At 35.2% G+C, this 20,022-nt stretch overlaps 1 protein-coding gene across 1 annotated transcript in view; it reads left to right on the top strand.

Moving 5' to 3' along the window:
* The window catches only part of GLMN (glomulin, FKBP associated protein), a 42,773-nt gene that overhangs the window by 19,413 nt on the left and 3,338 nt on the right, over nucleotides 1–20,022 (top strand). The window contains exons 9-16 of the mRNA XM_082666273.1: nucleotides 421–474; nucleotides 1,903–1,933; nucleotides 2,039–2,128; nucleotides 3,264–3,305; nucleotides 3,398–3,471; nucleotides 4,917–5,001; nucleotides 7,852–7,958; nucleotides 8,748–8,811. Of these exons, the coding sequence (XP_082522399.1) occupies nucleotides 421–474; nucleotides 1,903–1,933; nucleotides 2,039–2,128; nucleotides 3,264–3,305; nucleotides 3,398–3,471; nucleotides 4,917–5,001; nucleotides 7,852–7,958; nucleotides 8,748–8,811 (547 nt within the window). The remainder of the gene's footprint in view (nucleotides 1–420; nucleotides 475–1,902; nucleotides 1,934–2,038; nucleotides 2,129–3,263; nucleotides 3,306–3,397; nucleotides 3,472–4,916; nucleotides 5,002–7,851; nucleotides 7,959–8,747; nucleotides 8,812–20,022) is intronic.

Raw genomic sequence — 20,022 nt, forward strand, 5'->3', positions numbered from 1 at the left:
CCCTGCCCATCACTACCCCAACTTTTTAAGAAAGAGAGACTTTTTCTCCATATAAGGTCATATGCTGAGATACTGGCAGTTAGGACTCCAGCATATCTTTTTTTTTTTTTTTGCGGTACGCGGGCCTCTCACTGCTGTGGCCTCTCCCATTGCGGAGCACAGGCTCCAGACGCACAGGCTCAGCGGCCATGGCTCACGGGCCCAGCCGCTCCGCGTCATGCGGGATCTTCCCGAACCTGGGCACGAACCCGTGTCCCCTGCATCGGCAGGCAGACTCTCAACCACTGCACCACCAGGGAAGCCCCAGCATATCTTTTTTGAGGGGACACAATTCAACCCATAACAGTATTTATGTATGTAAAACTAAAAGTGCGTGTGTATGTGTGTGTGTTTATATATACATTTTTTTTTCTGTTTTAGCCCATCATACCTTTTGCAGTTTAATATGGGGCATATTGAAGTCCTTTTACAAAGGTAAGATCATTTAGATGGCATCTCAGAATTAAATAGTAATGTTAAAATAGTCCTTGTCAAGATCAGGGGAGACTACTTTCTCTTTGCCAGACCCTAGTTAATTAATTGATTATTTTATAAAATAGTGAAGCAGATATTCACAGCAGAGATAGAAATGAACCAAGGAGGTTTTTACAACAAAACCTCTTATTTTAAACTAAAGATAATTTTTAAATATTGTCTCCTAAGGAGGTTTCCAGTCATCTGCTTCTAAGGTTTCTTTGCTTATTTCAGAAGTTGATAAATTAAACCACCTCTATCCCACTGCAGCCTCGTCCGATCTAAGGAGGGGTGGTCAATAAAAGAAATTCATCCTTGGTTTTGCTTCATGGACACAATCTGTGAACTGCATCAAAAGGAAGGAAGTGTCTTAACTCCATCTTTTATAACTTAGATTATTGATAGTGGTATCATTCAATAGCTTTTCTCATTTGAGGCACTAATAAGAAGGAAGACTTCCCCTTTTTAAAAAAAATTACCAAGTAACAGGTATGCATAGTTTTCCCAGACAGATATTTAAGAATTTTGCCAAACTCTATATGCTTTGTTTTCTTTTTCTGTAACATGTTTAAATTATCTCTTGAGATCAGTCAGGGCCTTATCCTCTAGGAATACTGGTGACAGTTTATTAATCCCATCTCTTCCCAGGTGAAGGAAGATTTGTAACATGGCAAATGTCCAAAGCCTCAGCCTACAAGGCAGGAATTTCCAAGGGTCTCCTGGCACAAGTAGTTATTAACTCTGTAAATTTACTGTATTATGTATGTCTTAATGATTTTACATTTTTATTTAGCTTCTGTTATATTCATAAAATGAGAATATGTATTGATTTCAATCTTAAGTTCTATAGTCTTAAGATTTCCAAACTGTTTAGTCATTGAGCCAAAAAACATAACATTTTTAATTCCTTGTATGGTTAGAATAAGAACCTGGAGCCTGAGATAATATTTTTTGCCACAGATCTTAAATATTTAGTTAACAGTGATTGTAAAACTTAATAATCACAAATGGAAAGCATTTATATATATATATATATATATATATATATATATAAAGAGAAGATCTTACCGATTAATCAATTAGAATACTTAGTATTATATCAGGTATAATTGATTTCTTAGCAGTTACTGTTGAAGATCTACTGATCTGATACCAGGAAATAAGCCCTGAATGGGCTGCTTTTGGTTAGATTTGGATATCAGTAGCCAAATCAAAAGACAGATCAAAGGTAGGTTAAGAATTTTGACTAGGTTCTTCAATAGAATTTCTCCTTAATATGTGTTTTTTAAGTATTTAAATTTCAATTTTTGCTTTATTTTTCCTAAAATGAAGAATAATTCTGAAGCAATTTAGAAAACCATGTTGATAAATTTTAATATTCTCTTCCAGAACAGAGGAGTCTGTTTTCTCCAAAGGATTGGTAAGATTTGTTTGCACCCATTATAATTTAAATACATAGTCATGTTAACAAATACAGCTGTTGACTTTACCATATATGTATCTCTGCGTATATTTTCATCTGTAGTATCTGTTGGAGAATGGTTTATTGAGAATAGAGGACAACAGTCTACTTCACCAGTATTTAGAAATCAAGAGTTTTCTTACTGTACCTCAGGTAAGTAAAATATGTATTCTAATCTCGAAATAAGCCCCTTTCCTATTCTGAACTTAAGTAAAGGTCTTTTCAGACTCCTCTCTCACTTTCTTCTCCATATCCTTTGAAAACTCTAGTGCCTTGCCGTCCAATAGAACTTTCTGTGATAGTAAAATTGTCCTATTATCTGTGCCATACAGTTTGAAAGCCACTAGCCACATTGAATACTTGAGATGTTCACTTGAAATGTGGAACTGAATTCTAAATTTTATTTAATTTAAATTAATTTAAACTTAAATAGCTGTATGTGGCTAGTGGCTACTATAGTTGACAGCATAGCATCTAGTGGAAAAATATAACTTGTGTCCTCAACACTTTGGTTCTGTAGAAACCCTGGAAAATGAAGGTCCTTTACTTTTTTTTTTTTTTGCGTTACGCGGGCCTCTCACTGTTGTGGACTCTCCCGCCGCGGAGCACAGGCTCCGGACACGCAGGCTCAGCGGCCATGGCTCATGGGCCCAGCCGCTCCGCGGCACGTGGGATCCTCCCAGACCGGGGCACGAACCTGCGTCCCCTGCATCGGCAGGCGGACTCTCAACCACTGCGCCACCAGGGAAGCCCTCCTTTACTTTTATCATAACTCAAGTCCTCAGAACTCCATCAAGGCGTGTATAACTCATTACTACAAAGACATTTTTTTTTCCCTCCTGTGATTTATTTTGCCTGTTTATTAGTTATACTGTTTGTTAGTTATCATAGCCAAGTAGGTCTTACCGTAGATGTCAATGTAGAAAATTGTTTTTCCACTATTTAAATAGAAAAATATGGCTTTTGTTAGTATAATAAGCCTAATTATTTTAAATTAATGGATTATATTTCTGTATGTTCGGTTTCATTTTTTTTGCCACTCTAGACATAATTGAAAATTACGTCTAACGATATACTTTGTAACACCCACTCAATAGCACTTACAAAATGGATTGTACTAAGCTCCCTGTAGACAAAACAGTAGAATGAAAGGCTCAGGGAAAAATTTACTTCATCTTTAAATCTCTTGCCCTCATTTCTCTGAATTTTTAGTGTCCATTGATAATATAGTTGTTTCTTTGTAGTCAATATAATCTAACGTTTGAATTAAAATTTTTTTAATTTCCAGGGCTTAGTCAAAGTAATGACACTCTGCCCCACTGAGACACTGGTATGTAAATGTCTGGAACTAAATGAGTTACAGTGAGAAATTTTAATAAATAATCTTTAGTTTATATAACAATATTATTTGTTCCATTTTAGAGGAAAAAGGGTTTAGCTATGCTTCAGCTGTATATTAACAAGTTGGATCCACAAGGCAAATATACTTTATTTAGGTATGTATCAGTGGTTAATTGCGAAATGTGTGGTTGATTAAAAACCAAATTAATGCCATTAATTATTCTAGGTTACTGTATTTCGGTATGTTTTACATGTAATTCTTCTCTACTTGGAAGCCATATCATAATAAATTCTCTTCTCTGTGATAGGTAGTGAAGGGTTAATCAAAAATTATGGCTACATATATATATATTACATGAATAATAGTATATATTTCAGTTTAATTGAAATACTCTAAAATTAAAATAGACTTAGAAGATTAAACTGAGATTGGTGGGGCTCCTGCTAGAGCTTTACATATGTCAATAATGTCCATTATTCACAGTTGAAATTAATGGCTCTGGAGTTATAACTTTTTTTTTTTTTTTTTTGGCGGTACGCGGGCCTCTCACTGCTGTGGCCTCTCCCGCTGCGGAGCACAGGCTCCAGACGTGCAGGCTCAGTGGCCATGGCTCACGGGCCCAGCCGCTCCACGGCATGTGGGATCCTCCTGGACCGGGGCAGGAACCCGTGTGCCCTGCATCGGCAGGCAGACTCTCAACCACAGCGCCACCAGGGAAGCCCTGAAGTTATAACTTTTGACAGGCTATATACACTTTAACAGTGGAGCTTATTAATAGTACTGTTTGAGGAGGAAAAGATTCTAGCAACTCTCTGAGTTGAAGATCAGCAAACTTTTTTAAAGGGCCATAAGTAAGTATAGTCTTTGTGGGCCACACGGTCTCTGTTGCAGCTGCTCAACTTTGTAGTGGGGGTAAGTGTGTTCCAATAAAACAAAACAGGCAGTAGGCTGGATTTGGCCTGCAGACCTTAGTTTGTTGATACCTAGGTAATAAAAATGAGTTAAAACCAAATTGGGGCAATGTCAGAGTGCTAAGGAGTGTTCTTTGGGATTGGCCAATACTAGGACTCTTGATTTTATCTTTTTTTCATTTCTATTGATAGAGTCATAGCAGGTTTATGAAACCTCAGTTTGATGCTTATGTCTTCTGCCAGCTTCCTATTCTGATCTACCTGTATTCCTACCCCAAAATCTCCCCCTTCTTCTTAAGCTCATTACTGAGTTTCCTTTCTTTGCAATTAAGTTAGTCTAACCAGACTAGTCTAACAGGGAATAATTTGGGGAGTTTTTAGGCTATTACACTAGTGACCATCCTTGCCATGTTAAATCATTGCAACTATATGCATAAAAAGATTCAAATTTGGTTTAATAGAAATTTTGTGTCGGAAAGACCCAGTTGAAATAGAATTTGCCAGTTAGTGAGGGCAGAAATCATAATAGGTGACTTTGTAATTGGTTGATCACCTTGCTAATTGTATGCACTGGTTTTTGTATTCCTAGAAATAGCACATGCCCCATTTGAATTTGTAAAACTTTCATTATCATTTAATTATAATGCAGCCTAGATAATTTCAAATGTATTGTAATTTTGCTTTAAAGGTGCTTATTGAATACAAGTAATCACTCAGGTGTGGAGGCCTTTATTATTCAGAATATCAAAAATCAAATTGACATGTCATTAAAGGTAAGAGCATAACTAAGGTGTCATTTATCAATTTATTTTGTAGGATATATTTATTCATTTGTGGAATTTATTAATGTGGAATTTTGCTCTGTGGACGTTTTATATCTCTAGTATTAGGGTACAGGCATACCTCAGAGATAGTGTGGGTTTAGTTCCAGACCACCATGATAAAGCAAAAATCTCAGTAAAGCAAGTCACACAAATTTTTTGGTTTCCCCAGTGCATATCAAACTTAATTACACTATATTTTAGTCTGTTAAGTGCAATATTATATCTATAAAAAACAACGTACATACCTTAATTTTACAATACTTTATTTCTAAAAAATGCTAACCATCATCTGAGCTTTCAGTGACTTGTAATCTTTTTGCTGGTGGAGGGTCTTGCCTCAATGTTGATGGCAGCTGACTGATCAAGGCGGTGGTTGCTGAAGGTTGGGGTGTCTGAGGCAATTTCTTAACATGAGACAACAATGAAGATTGCCACACAGATTGACTCTTCCTTTCACGAATGATTTCTGTGTGACATGCAATGTTGTTTGACAGCATTTTACCTACAGTAGAACTTCTTTGAAAATTGGAGTCAATCCTTTCAAACTCTGCCACCGCTGTATCAACTAAGTTTATGTAATATTCTAAATCCTTTGTTGTTATTTCAACAGTCTTCATAGCATCTTCACCAGGAGTCCATTCCGTGTCAAGAAACAATTTTCTTTGCCCACCCATGAGAAGCAACTCTTCATCCGTTCAGATTTTATCATTGAGATTGCAGCAATTCGGTCACATCTTCAGGCTCCACTTCTAATTCTAGTTCTCTTGCTATTTCCACCACATTTGTAGTTACTTCCTCCACTGAAGTCTTGAACTCTTCCTAGTCATCTTTGAGGGTTGGAATCAACTTCTTCCAAACTCCTGTGAAGGTTGATATTTTGACCTTTTCCCCATGAATCAGGAATGATTCCGGAAGGTTTTCAATTTGCTCTGTGCAGATCCATCAGAAGAATCACTGTCTATGGCAGCTATAGCTTTATGAAATGTATTTCTTAAAGAATAAGACTTTAAAGTTGAAATTGAAATTACTCCTTTTTCCATGGGCTGCAGAATGGATACTGTGTTGGCAGGCGTGGAGACAACATTAATCTCATTTTACATCTCCATTAGAGCTTTTGGGGGATGAGGTACATTGTCAGTGAGCAGTAATATTTTGAAAGTAGTCTTTTTTTCTGAGCAGTAGGTCTCAACAGTAGGGTTAAGATATTCAGTAAACCATGTTATAAACATATGCGCTGTCATCAAGGTTTTGTTGTTCCATTTATATAGCACAGGCAGAGTAGATTTGCCATGATTCTTACAGGCCCTAGAATTTTTGGAATGGTAAAGTTTAAGCATTGGCTTCAACTTCAAGCCACCAGCTGTATTACTCTGAGAGTCAGCCTGTCCTTTGAAGCTTTGAAGTCAGGAATTTTCTCCTCTAGCTGTGAAAGCCTAGATGGCATCTTGTTTCAGTGTATGACTGTTTTCATCTACATTGAAAGTCTTTTGGTTAGTATAGCTACCTTCGTTAATTACCTTAGCTGGATTTTCTGGATAACTTACTGCAGCTTCTATGTCAGCACTTGCTGCTTCACCTTGCACTTTTATGTTCTGGAGATGGCTGCTTTCCTTAAATCTCAAGAACCAACCTCTGCTAGCTTCAAGCATTTCTTCTGCAGCTTTCTCACCTCTCTTAGCCTTCATAAAATTGAAGAGTTAGGACCTTGCTCTGGATTACGTTTTGGCTTAATAGACTGTTGTGGCTGGTTTGATCTTCTATCCAGACCACTAAAACTGTCTCCATATCAGCAATAAGGCTGTTTCACTTTCTTATCATTCATGTGTTCACTGGAGCAGCACTTTTAATTTCCTTCAAGAACTTTTCCTTTGCCTTCACAGCTTGGCTTAACTGTTTGGCACAAGAGGCCTATCTCGGCCTTCGACATGCTTCCTCTCTAAGCTTAATCATTTCTAGCTTTTGATAAATGAGACATATATGACTCTTCCTTTCACTTGAATACTTTGTAGGGTTATTAATTGGCCTAATTTCAATATTGTTGTGTCTCAGGGAATAGGGAGGCCCGAGGAGAAGGAGAGAGATGGGGGAATGGCCAGTCATTGGAGCAGTTGGAACACACACACAGCACGTTTTGATTAAGTTCATCGTCTTATATGAGCGTGGTTCATGGTGCCCCAAAGGAGTTAACGATTGTAACATCAGAGATCACTGATCACAGATCACCATGACAAATATATATTAATGAAAGTTTGAAAATTTTGAGAATATCAAAATGTGACACAGATGTGAAGTGAGTAAATGCTGTTGGAAAAATGGTGCTGATAGAGTTGCTTGACACAGAGTTGCCATAAACCTTCAATATGTAAAAAATGCAGTAAAGGGAAGTGCAGTAAAATGAGGTATGCCGGTATATTTTTTTCTCCATTTCTACTCTTTTTTAAAAACCTGGATTTTGAAATTTGTTAACTATAGATTTAAATTGTATTAATTTTTAAAACTGATAATATGACTTTTTTGTTTTGCTGTATACTTGTGAAATGTTAATGGAAACTGAAGTCTATTTGTGAATACTCAGTAATTCCATATAGAGAACAGAGAAAGAGCACACCAGTGCTTTCAAACTAGCAGAGTTTGTTCTAGGTGTCCAGAAATAGTGAATGAAAGAATGGAAATTAAAGTTAAAAATATATATTTTAAATGTGTAATAGCTTATTTTTGTAGTATCAAGGTATTAGAAAAACACATATATCTAACAACCTATTATTTAAAGCCTTTCTCAATTTTTCTTTTGCTTCTCAGAGAACATATAACAAATGGTTTACAGGACCGCAGCTGATTTCCCTTCTAGATTTGGTACTTTTTCTCCCAGAGGGTGCTGAAACAGATCTACTGCAAAACTCAGATAGGTGAGGTGACCATTACTAAGGTTCACGTAGTAAATTCAGAATAAAATGTGAAACCCCTGCTTTGGGAACCTAAACGAAAATAAAACGTATTTTTCTGTGATTTTATAATCAGTGGTTAGTTCATCAAATTACATAAAGATTTTCATATATTTAAGTAATTAGATATTATATAAAAACAAAATTAAAAATTCTCCTTTCCAGAACTATGACTAACAGTATGATTTTGTACCTTTGATGTACCTAGCTCATAGAGATTTGGGACTATAGCACTGGTGACTAAACACTAAGAATTTCGTGTATATAACTTATAGAAGGCTTATACATTTGGATTTTATTTCGAGGACATACATCAATTTTTTTCATATACAACATGTAATTTTACTTTCAGTATACTCGAATGAACGTTGAGAAACGGTTGTAAGCATTTTTCAAAGGAATCTTAAAATTAAGGAAACAAAAGACGGTACTCTCGAACATTAAAGATAACAAGTCTCCCTTGGGGGAAAAACGAATAGTAATTTTCACAATTATATTTTGTGAACTTGGAGAACAAAAGTAATACGTTATGTTAAGGGGGTGAGATGTGTGATAAGATATTTTAGCAGTCCATCGCCTCAACCACTTGGCCACCTCGTCATTTGCTGATAAGGTATTTTAAAGGGAGAAGCTTCTAATGGCAAACATAATTGTGGAAATATACCCAAGGTTTTAACTTACCTTTATTCATTGAAATTGTTGATTATATGAAACTGTACTGTATGTAACAAATTATATATTTTTAATTAACAGGATAATGGCTTCATTAAACTTACTGAGGTATTTGGTTATCAAAGATAATGAAAATGACAATCAAGTAAGTGAATTTTTTGAAAAAAACTATTATTCAAATGCATAAGGAGCGTTTTGTATTTTCTTATCAATACCTACTTAAGCCATAATTAATATTTTACCCAGCTGTAAAGCTCCGACAAGTGCCAACAGTTCTTTCAACTTGAAGTTAATTCCCAGGAGCGCTTACCACCCCACATCCAGCCTTCCCTTTTCTTTTCCTGTTGTACCTCTGCTCTCTTGCTATAAACATTGCTTAACCTTGTTAGGTAGATAAGTTGCAGCTCCTAACTTAACTAACCTTTTAAAACTCAACATATATTTGCATATCTTGTTCATTAACCGCCATCTATTGCTCATGATTTAAGTCTGAGCTATATAAAATAAAATCATCTGATCATTTGATATCCCCTCATCAGAAATGACAAATTGAAGCATTTTCAGCACTAAATCCATTAACAGCACCTTTTGAATAATGTGTAGGCAGTTGAAATTTTTTAAAATAGTGCACCATTAGAGGTATTCAATAAATAGAAAACTATTTGAGGGAGATTTATCATACAGTAAAATTACATTTGCTTTTTATCTTCTCTTTCTACCTACTCTATTCTTTTTTTTTTGGCTGCATTTGGTCTTCGTTGCTGCGCTTGGGCTTTCTCTAATTGCAGAGAGTGGGCAGGCGGGCTTCTCTTGTTGTGGAGCACAGGCTGTAGGTGCTCGGGCTTCAGTAGTTGTGGCTCTCGGGCTCTAGAGTGCAGGCTCAGTAGTTGTGGCGCATGGGCTTAGTTGCTCCGCGGCATGTGGGATCTTCCTGGACCAGGGTTCAAACCCGTGTCCCCTGCATTGGCAGGCCGATTCCTAACCACTGTGCCACCAGGGAAGTCTCTACCTACTTTATTCTAATAGTTGCTTTTTGTGTATGTGTCATCTTATTAACTGTAACTACCTGGATTACATGCGTGGTTAAACTTTTTAGGAAGTAATAAATGAAATGCAAGTAATTGATTTTTATATAAGAATGCCAGAGGGTTTTTTTTTCTTTTTTAATTTAAGTAAATCATAATTTGGGATCAAAAGTTTATGGAAAAAGTAGTAGTTTCCTTCCCTCAAACATAAAGCCAAGTTGAAAGAATTTTACAGCGATCACTGATGTACCCACCACCAAGATTCTACCGTTAACATTTTACTCTGCTTTTATCACTTATCCATCTCTCCACCCTCTATCCATCCATTAGTCTCTTATTTTTTGATGCATTTCAAGGTAAACTGCAAACATCAGCATACTTTACCGTAAATATTTCAGCATGTATTTCATTAAGAAGAGTTAAATATTTGTCTATAGTTTTTCTTTGAGTTAAGTTTACATAAAATGAAATGCCCAAATTTTAATTGTACATTCACTGAGGTTTAATAAATGCTTAGATCTGTTATCCAAATCCTTACCAAATATAGAACATTATTATCATCACAAAAAGTTCCCTTTTATCCTCTCAGTTAATTCTGACGTCATCATTCCACACCCATCCCTAGCCCCTGCCAGTGGCAGCTCTATTCTGGCCAGGTGCTATCATTTATTCTCCCCCCCGCCACCCAGCGGTACTCAGGCCTCTCACTGTTGTGGCCTCCCCCGTTGCGGAGCATAGGCTCCAAACATGCAGGCTCAGCGGCCATGGCTTACGGGCCCAGCCTCTCTGCGGCATATGGGATCTTCCCGGACTGGGGCACGAACCCATGTCCCCTGCATCGGCAGGCGGACTCTCAACCACTGCGCCACCAGGGAAGCCCTATCATTTATTCTTCACTATGCTATAAGTGCTCTTTAGTTTTTATTTTTCATAGACAGTGTTAGCACAGGAAGGATCTTTAACTTGCACAAGGGCATATACCTAGTAAGTGGCAGAAATAGCTATGACCCCAGGCAGTGACCAGAACCTTTGAATCACAAACTAAATCCTGACTCCTTTTTTGTGATAAAAAGAGAAAGATAACAAGTAAATTCAGTGGCAGTGGAAGCCCTGAGGCTTCAGGAAGATGCCCTTAGAGTATGGTATGAGTTTTTACTTTCATCAGGATGAGGCCATACCTAGAAATGATCTGATTTGCCTGACAGGACGAAAAAGAATCTTTTTGAATCTTTTTGATTAAGAGTGAGCACAGTGTACTACAGGGGCAGCAAACGGGCCTCTGCCTAGAGAGGGAAGGCAAAGCAGTTTTAGCATTGTGCAATGTCTACTATGATATCCACAGATAATGCCTCACATTTATTTGGCTTGAACATTGTACAGTGAAGAAAAGGATACAACCAGCTTATAAGATTGCTTTCTTATTTAATGGTTTTTAAAATTTTTTCTTAGGGATCAAATATTCCATAGTATTGCCATGCAAGTTACTGTAAGAATTATCATACCAAGGAAATTGGCCAAAAAATCAGTCCAAGATGGCAACCTAACATCTTTGAGGCAGCTTATTCATCATGGAAGCATTTCTTCCAAGTACAGTCACAGTAGGTCATGTACATAAATGAGAGGCAAATCTGTCTGCTGTGGTTAATCAAAAAATAAGAGCCTTCTGAGTTTTAGAAATTGTGAGTAAAGGAGAAACAAAATGATACTCTAGTGATGCTGAATTGTGGGTAGTTTTATTCAAAAGGATTCCTACCAGTACCTATTTTTGAGCAGTTAAGTGTGCTGAGGTGGTAACTAGTCAGATGAAAAGCTGAAAAGCAATCAGAAAGGTGTATAGAAAAATTAAATAAGAACAGGATCATTAAAATACAAAAAATGATTCATAATTGAATAATAATCCACTTCTTTCCCTGCTATATTGGGTTACTGTCAACTGACTTATTCTTTTCATAAATCATTCCCCTCCTTACCTTACTATTTCATGTCTCTTTGCATAAGTTGAAGGCACTTTCTCCCACACTTCAGTTTGACAGAACTTCTTGGACCTTGAACCTCCATCTATCTGTACTGATAAAACCAACTTAATTTTTAGACCTAGTGTTCCCTACTATTTGGTAGGTATCTTTAAGTAAGTGTTAATTGTTTAATTATAGTAATTTTTTCTGATACATAGGCCATAATAATTTATCCCTCACCGTCTGTCCCATCTGCTCATATCCTTTCCTGTCCACCTGCTTACCTATTCTTTTCCTAAATAATTTGTGATTGTAATATGTAGAATGGGAGCAGGGTCAAGGGAAGCAATGTAAGATTGTAAAGGCCAGAAGTATGTATCAGGAATTTAAAAAAATTGAATTATGTAATGTATGCATATATGCTTTTCATTTAGGAAAACACAACAAATATCTGGCATACAAACACATACTTATAGTTCTATATAATCCACATTTTACGTTCTCATTTAAATTGTTTCTTTCTTCAAGATTAAAACATATCCCTTGTGTGTTATTTGCAGATCCAAATGACTTAAGGTTATGCACATTCCTTAATATTACAAGTGATAGAAGTTCTACAATATTACTTCATAAATAAGAAGTGATACACAAATTAGAAAAGGGAAAACTGGGTCTTATTCATTTCCTTCTTTTTATTTCTTCATTATCATGGTTGACTGTGTCCTTTGCAAGGTCCCTGTCTGTTCTGGCAATAAATTTCACTGTGGTATAAAACTGCGTTTTCTCTTTTGTGAGACAGGCTGCAGTGAAATTTGAAATGTATAGTTAAGCTCTAGAACTGAAAAGATCTCAGAACTACTCCACCAGTGAGTTACTTGGGTATAAAATTTTAAAGTAAGCATTTGTGAACATTTCAAATTTTTATCCTTAGTACTATTTTTTAACATCTTGTTACTTTCTAGACACTGAAGATAAAAGAAATGTTAAGATGATTTTCTGGGCTTCCCTGGTGGCGCAGTGGTTGAGAGTCCACCTGCCGATGCAGGGGACGCGGTTTCGTGCCCGGGTCCGGGAGGATCCCACATGCCGTGGAGCTGCTGGGCCCGTGAGCCATGGCCGCTGAGCCTGTGTGTCCGGAGCCTGTGCTCTGCAATGAGAGGCCCGCGTACCACAAAAAAAAAAAAAAAAAGATGATTTTCTTCGTAGTGTTTGTTTTTTTTTTAAAGATCTAGTAATCTTAATGTAGGAGAGAGAAAATATTCTTATTTCCATAGCTTCTTCACTCCTACATGCTTCTAAAAATATTACTGTTGTTCATCACATGAAAAATTTGTGGAATTATGCTGAACAGAATGTGCACAAATTTTCTTTAGCCTAATTTTGGCACATTTTATTACCTTATTATAAGTTTTAGATTATGGGCTGTGTATTAAATTATTGCCATTAAGAATAACTAAAGTCTTAATAAAGACCTCCTAGTGTTACACTGTCCAATAGACAGTAGCCACATGTGACTATTTAAATTTTATTTTTTTAAAATGTTTAATTAAAAATTCAGTGCCTCCTTAGCATTGGACAGGGCCATTCTAGATTATTGTTTCTCAGCATATGGTCCTAATCAAAATCAGCTGGGTATCTTATATAATTCGATTTGTAAAAAGTCTTGATACATACTTGTTTAGATTGATTTTTAAAATGCATGAAGACATAATATGTTAATTAAAAAGGAAGTATAAATACAGCACAGATTGAAAAACAGGAAGAAAATTACATGAAAACATACCAGTAAATTTGGAAACTTCAATAAAATAGAATTTGTTAGAAAATATAATCTAACAAAACTGCCACAATCTACTAAGAGAAATCACAAGGTCAGATAATTTTTACCATAATTTCAAGAAACAGATACTCAAGTCTTATATAAAATGTTCAAAAGACTAGAAAAAGAATAGTTGTGCTTAATGTTATGCATCTGTTTAGTAAGATATAACCTTAATACCAAAACAGACTAGGATAGTATGCTGAAGTAAAGTTACAGGCTCATCTCACTTATGAATATAGATACTAATATTACCAAACCAGATCTAGCAAAAAAAAATTTTTTTTAAGTCATTGGACTAAGTTGGTTTTATTCCAGTAATGTGAGGTAATGTAATTCATAGGTTAAAGTAGAGGAAATACATAGTTACAGGAAAAAAAAAAGCATTTGATACATTCAATACATAATCGTGATAAAAATTCTTAGTCAACCAGAAAATAGTTTTATTTTAATTGCAACAAAAATATGAGATACTTAGGAAAACATGTAAAAATATGTATAAAACTTTTTGAGGAAAATTATAATACTTTATAGAGAGATATAAAAAATATATAAGTAGAGATTTGAATACGTATGTGGATGGAAAGATTTGGTGTCTTAAAGTTGTCAGTTCTCAAATTAATCTAAAAATTCAGTATAATTCAAAACACCCATTAGTTTTTTAAAATGGAATTTGATGATTGATTATAAGTTTCATATGGAACAGTTAAGGGCCGAGCACCTTTGAGGAGCAAGGTGTGTGGACAGGAACTTGCCTTGCCAGATATCATAATTTATTATAAAGCCACAGTAGTTCAGAGTAGTATTGCCATGGGACTGGATAGATTGACTAGTAGAAAACAGTAGAGAATCTAAAAATAGATATCTGTGGAAAATATATATGATAGATATATATGATGCTGCTGCTAATGGTAGCTTACATTTATTAAGAACCATTTGCCAAGTTGTGCTTTAAGCACGTATTAACTCATTTAATCCTCCTGCAAGGTATTACTTTTTAGTATGAGGAAGGTATGAGGAAATTGAGGCATAGTGAGGGTAAGTAGAACTTGCTCAAAGTCACGTAGCTAGTGAAGGAGCCAGTTTTTGCACTTGGGCAATCTCCAAGAGCTAACATTCTTAATTACACCATTGCACTGAACTTCCTGTCTGAAATGGAGATGCCATTACAAATTGGAAGGAAAGAATAGGACTCTTCAATAGATGATGCTGGGTAATTTGTCATATGTATGGGGAAGGGGGGGTTAGATGCCTATTTCACATATACAAAACAAAATTCCAAACAGATTAAAGACTTAACATTGAAAATGGACTTAGAAATTTTTAGAACACATTATAAGAGAAGATCTGTGTGACCTAAGGGTTTCTTAAGTAAAAAAGCACTAACCACAAAAAAGTAGATTGATAATAACATTGAAACTAAAACCTATTCAAGAAAAGAAAATGTGTACAAATTGAAAAAGCCACAAAAAGAGAAAAAAAATGTCTTCCTTTCTCCATCCAATAGTTAGTATCAAAAAAATAACTACAAAGCAAGAAGAAAAAGACCACAAATCAGCAAAATAGGTAAAGGATACACACATTGTAAGGCAGCTCACAGAAGAGGAAACCCAAATGGCCAATAACCACAAGACAAGATTCCCAGTATCACTAGTGTTTATGGAAGTGTAACTTAAAACTGCAGTAAGATACCACTGCACACCCATCAAAATGGCGAATGTTAAAAACGGTGGGTAGCATAGGTTAGGATCCAGCACAGTGATGAAACAAAGCGGATAATCCTTTTTGGGCAATTTGGCATTATCCAGTGGAGTTGAAGAATAAATACTCTTAACTCAGCAACTTCTCTCCTAAGCTATATAATTAGAGCAGTGTTCTTCAAATTGCTGGTCATAACCAAGCATATTAGAGTCATTAAATCAAGTTAGTGGTTCAGACTGGCAATTTTTACAAAATGAAATAGAATATAATTGAAACATCAGGTTGCTTGCACAGATTCTTAGTAAGAGTTATGGTTATTGCAGCAAATTTTGTGGTCAATTGCAATGAACGGTGTTTGAAAGTGGAGGGGATATGACAGATTGGCTAGGAATAAGATGCATGTTGCTTACCAATATCTCTTATGATGTATTTAGTGGTCAGTTAGCAGAAAGGCTATGCTACTGTACAGTTTAACTTTATAGTAACAGTATGTAGTTAATTGGGAAATAAATTGTACCTGCTGTCAGTAAAATTGTGAAGTTTTACAAGCAAATTATTTTAATCTGTATTTTCAGAATGAACTTTTATTGAGGGAGATATATTTTTTTCAAATTCATGACAGTAACAAAAATAAGTGAAAAATACAGAAACATGTTCAACATTCAACTGTATCTGAAACTAAAGAGTGACAAAATTCAAAAAAGTATTGACTCTATAATTAGTAAACTTAGCCTTAATTTGAGCCACATTCTAAAAAGAAAGAAAATGAATGTAAGACTTTAAAGCTAAGACTATTTAAGATAGTTTCATCAAAAGTAAATACCCAATGAAAATGATAGTCTAATTTTTCTTGCAAATGAAAGCATAAAACCTTCAAAATTAGAGACAGCTAGAAACAACATGTTGAACTTGTGAATGAGGCCCCCTAATGTTTTGAAAGATGAAAAGTTACCAACATTCTTTTAGTCTCTGTAGAGGTAGAAAAGAAACCTTATTATCAGCGTATATAATTGCGTGTTATTTGGCAAATGAGAAAATGGCTCATTTGGACCTGGAAAGATTATTTTCCCAGCATATACAGTGTTTGTGTCTATTTATTTATTTAGAAGTATGTTTTAATGGTAATGTGATGTTTTATCAAATCTGTATTGCAAAACATGTATGCAAAGGTTATGATGCTTCTTGATGAGACTTATTATAAATTGTGCAACACTTAAATTGATAGCTGGTATTTGCAAAACAATATGATGTTGTATTGTTTCAGCTCAACCTTACACACACCTAAAGATTACCTACATTTACTGAATTGGAAACACACTGTGGGTCATTAAAACTTAAAGCAGAAAATTTTTTACAGGAATGACAAGTAACAGAACTATGGGCAATTATCTTTTTAAATTGTCAGAAGCACTACCAAAGTTGTTTGAAGTCAGTGTATTTTTTTTTGGAAAGCTTTGGTATCCAAGGAAATCCCTCTGGATATTATAAATATCTTGTAAAAGTGGTGAAAATTGTTAATTTTAAAGGTTCACTGATTAACCAAACTCTTGAAACTTTTTTCAGTGATTAGAGCTAAGCATGACCATTGTATCATATCAAAATTCATTTATTGTTCCTATGGAAAGTTCTAAGTAGGGCATAAGAACTCAGGAATAATATTCATGTTTTTCTAGTTGGAAAGCAATCTTATGTGGCAGATATTTTCAAAGATAATATTGAGTGGCAAAATTGACATGTGTCTGATTTTCTGGCATGCCTAAGAAATGAAATCTGAAACCGCAGGAAGACATGATTATATATTTCAGTATGTTAAACTTATCTGTCGGTTGTAGAAGACATTACTGTTATAGAAGGAAGGCTTAAATGTAATTGCTTTAACTAATATATGTTTCTGACATTACTGAATAGAATTTATTAATGAATTCAGTCTGAATATAAAATTAGATTTATTGTTACATCTCATTTCTCTGTTGTAAACTTTTAATCATTACTTTCTAAAGGAGAAATTTAAAACATTCAAGAAAAATGTTTGATAAAAGATACATTTCCTTTTAAAAATCCTGAATCAGTAGTTAGGTTAAACCTGTTGGCTGAAGAAAATTAATTAGTGAAGCTTAGTTATTCATTTACACCAAAGAATGAATATAAGACATTAAATTTATCATTTTGGGAATAAGATTTCAAATAATTTCTATTACTAAGTAGGAGTGAAAGAAAATTTTTTCAACTTAGACCAACTTTTTTTTAAAGGAAACTTTTTCCTGTATTCTGGATATAAGTCCTTTATTAGGTTTGGTTTTTGTAAATATTTTCTTCCAGTCTGTGGCTTGTATTTTCATTATCTTAATAGAATTTTTCAAAGAGCAGAAATTTTAAATTCTGAAGTCCAGCGTATCAGTTTTGTTCTTTTAAATGATTTATGCTTTTTTGGGTTCTAAGAAATCTTTGCTTAACCTAAGGTCACAAATTTTCTAATAGAAGTTTTATAGTTTTAGATTTTATATTTATGTTTATGATCCACTTCAAGTAAATTTTTTATATGGTGAAGAAGTATGGGTTAAGGTTTTGTTTCAACTCCAGCTCTATTTGTTGAAAAGGCTATACTTAACTTGAATTGTCTTGGCACCTTTGTCAAAAATCAGTTGATCATATAAGTGTGGGTATATACTTTTGTATTCTGTTCTGTTCCATTGACCTATGTCTCTTCTTTCACTAGTACCACACTATCTTAATTACTGTAGCTTTATAGTAAGTCTTACACTCAAGTAGTGTGAGTCTACCAACTTCTTTCTTTAAAAAAATTTTTGGCTGTTCTAGATCCTTTGCTTCTCCATATGAATTTTAGAATAATTTTGTCAGTTTCTACCTGTAGAGGAAAAACATTCCGGTGTTTCTGCTCTACTCTTAGTACTTCACTTCATTTTTTACACTTCTGGTCACCAAATGTGTAGTGATTTTCCCATAGCGAGCAATTTTTTTTGACACCAAGTAGATGTCCTACAATTCAGTCCCCTTCTGACACTCTACCTGGAGATAGCATCAGATTACACAGGCTAAGGGCTCGGTCCCACAACATTATCCCCCTTCCGTTACCAATCATAAGTCCAGGTATTGATCTGTGCTGCTGACAGACTGGCTGTCAGTCAGAGGTTCCCACGACCCCTTCCTCAGGTTCGATTAATTTGCTAAAGCTGTTCACAGAACTTCAAGAAAACATTTTACTTACTAGATTACCAGTTTATTATAGAAGGATGTAATTCAGGAATAGCCAGATGGAAGAGATGCATAAGGCAAGGTATGAGGGAAGGAGCGCTGAGTTTTCATGCCCTCTCCTAAACTACTGTCCCAGCACCTCTACGTGTTCACCAACCCAGAAGCTCTCTGAACCCCATCCTTCTGAGTTTTTATGGAGGCTTCATTACATAGGCATGATTCATTAATTCACTGGCCATTGGTGATTGAGCTCAGTCTCCAGCCCCTCTCTCCTACCAGGAGTTTGTGGTGAGAGGAGCTGAAAGTTGGAACCCTTTAATCACATGGTTGATTCCTCTGGCAACCAGCCCCCATTCTTATTAGGGGCTTTCCAAAAGTCATATTCATGGCTGAAAGGGCTTGTTATAAATAACAAAAGACAGTTTTACTGTTCTTAGGAAATTCAAGAGTTTTAGGAGCTCTTTGCCAGGAACAGGATGGAGACCAAATACAGTATATATTTATTATAAATCACAATATCACTGTACTATAAAGAGTTACACAGTAGTGATTCCATTTATATGACATTCTGGAAAAGGCAAAAATTATATAAACAAAAATCAGACCAGTGATTCTCTGGGGGTGGGGGAAGAAAACTGACTACAAAGGGGCACAAGGGAACTTCTGGGGTCATGAAACTATAGTGGTGGTGGTTATACAACTATATATCTTTGTCAAAACTCAGAACTGTACAGCTAAAAAATGTTTATTTTACTGTATGTAAATGATACCTTAATACACCAGACATTAAAAAATAATATATAAAAAGGAAAGGACCAGGCTATATTTGATGTTATAAATAGAAAGGACATTCTGTGAAACTTTTGTTTCAACTATATAAATAAATGTGAGTTGTGATGTAAATTATATTTCTTACTGTGGGCCATGGTAAAAATATTTTGAAAAACGCTACCCTAGAAAAACTTTTATTCCATGTGAATAGGAAAACATATGCAGCAATTTCAGGGAGCATTGTTTGAAGTACTAAAAAAACTAGTAACAGGATAAAAGGTATAGTATAATGGGATGCCTATATACTAATTAAAATGAAAGGATTAGAGCTATAACATAAATAACCCTCAAAAACAGGATTGAACAAAAGGGAGCTAACGCAGGATATGTACACTGTGATATCATTTGTATAAGTTTTAAACATGAAAAACTGTGATATATTGTATAAATTAAGAATACTAAAACCTCAAGTTTTAGAAAATGTTACATAGCTTAGTTAATGGCTTTCTCTTGGATAAAGAGGGCTTCAACCATATCTGATGTATTTTGTAAAGTAAATATGGTAGGATGTTTACATTTGACAAAGCTAGGTGTGAGTAAAAAGGTGTTTTCTCTATATTCTTTATGTCTGAATGTGTTTTAATCTGTAGAGGGTCATCAGTAACCTCTGTAGCCTTGAAAGCCATCCGTGATATTGGCCAGTAGTAGTGGGTTCTACTTTTAAGCTTAGAGGTAAAGGGAAACAACGTTTAAAAAAGTGGGGGCGGGATAGAGAAAGGTAAAGAAAATGCTGGAGAGAGAGGGAGGAACATAAGAGAAATGAGAGCAGTGGGTGCGCGTGGTAGAGTAACATACTTGACATCCTGTGTGAC

The sequence above is a fragment of the Grampus griseus genome, assembly GCF_964374135.1.
Source record: "Grampus griseus genome assembly, chromosome: 1".
Lineage (NCBI taxonomy): Eukaryota > Metazoa > Chordata > Mammalia > Artiodactyla > Delphinidae > Grampus > Grampus griseus.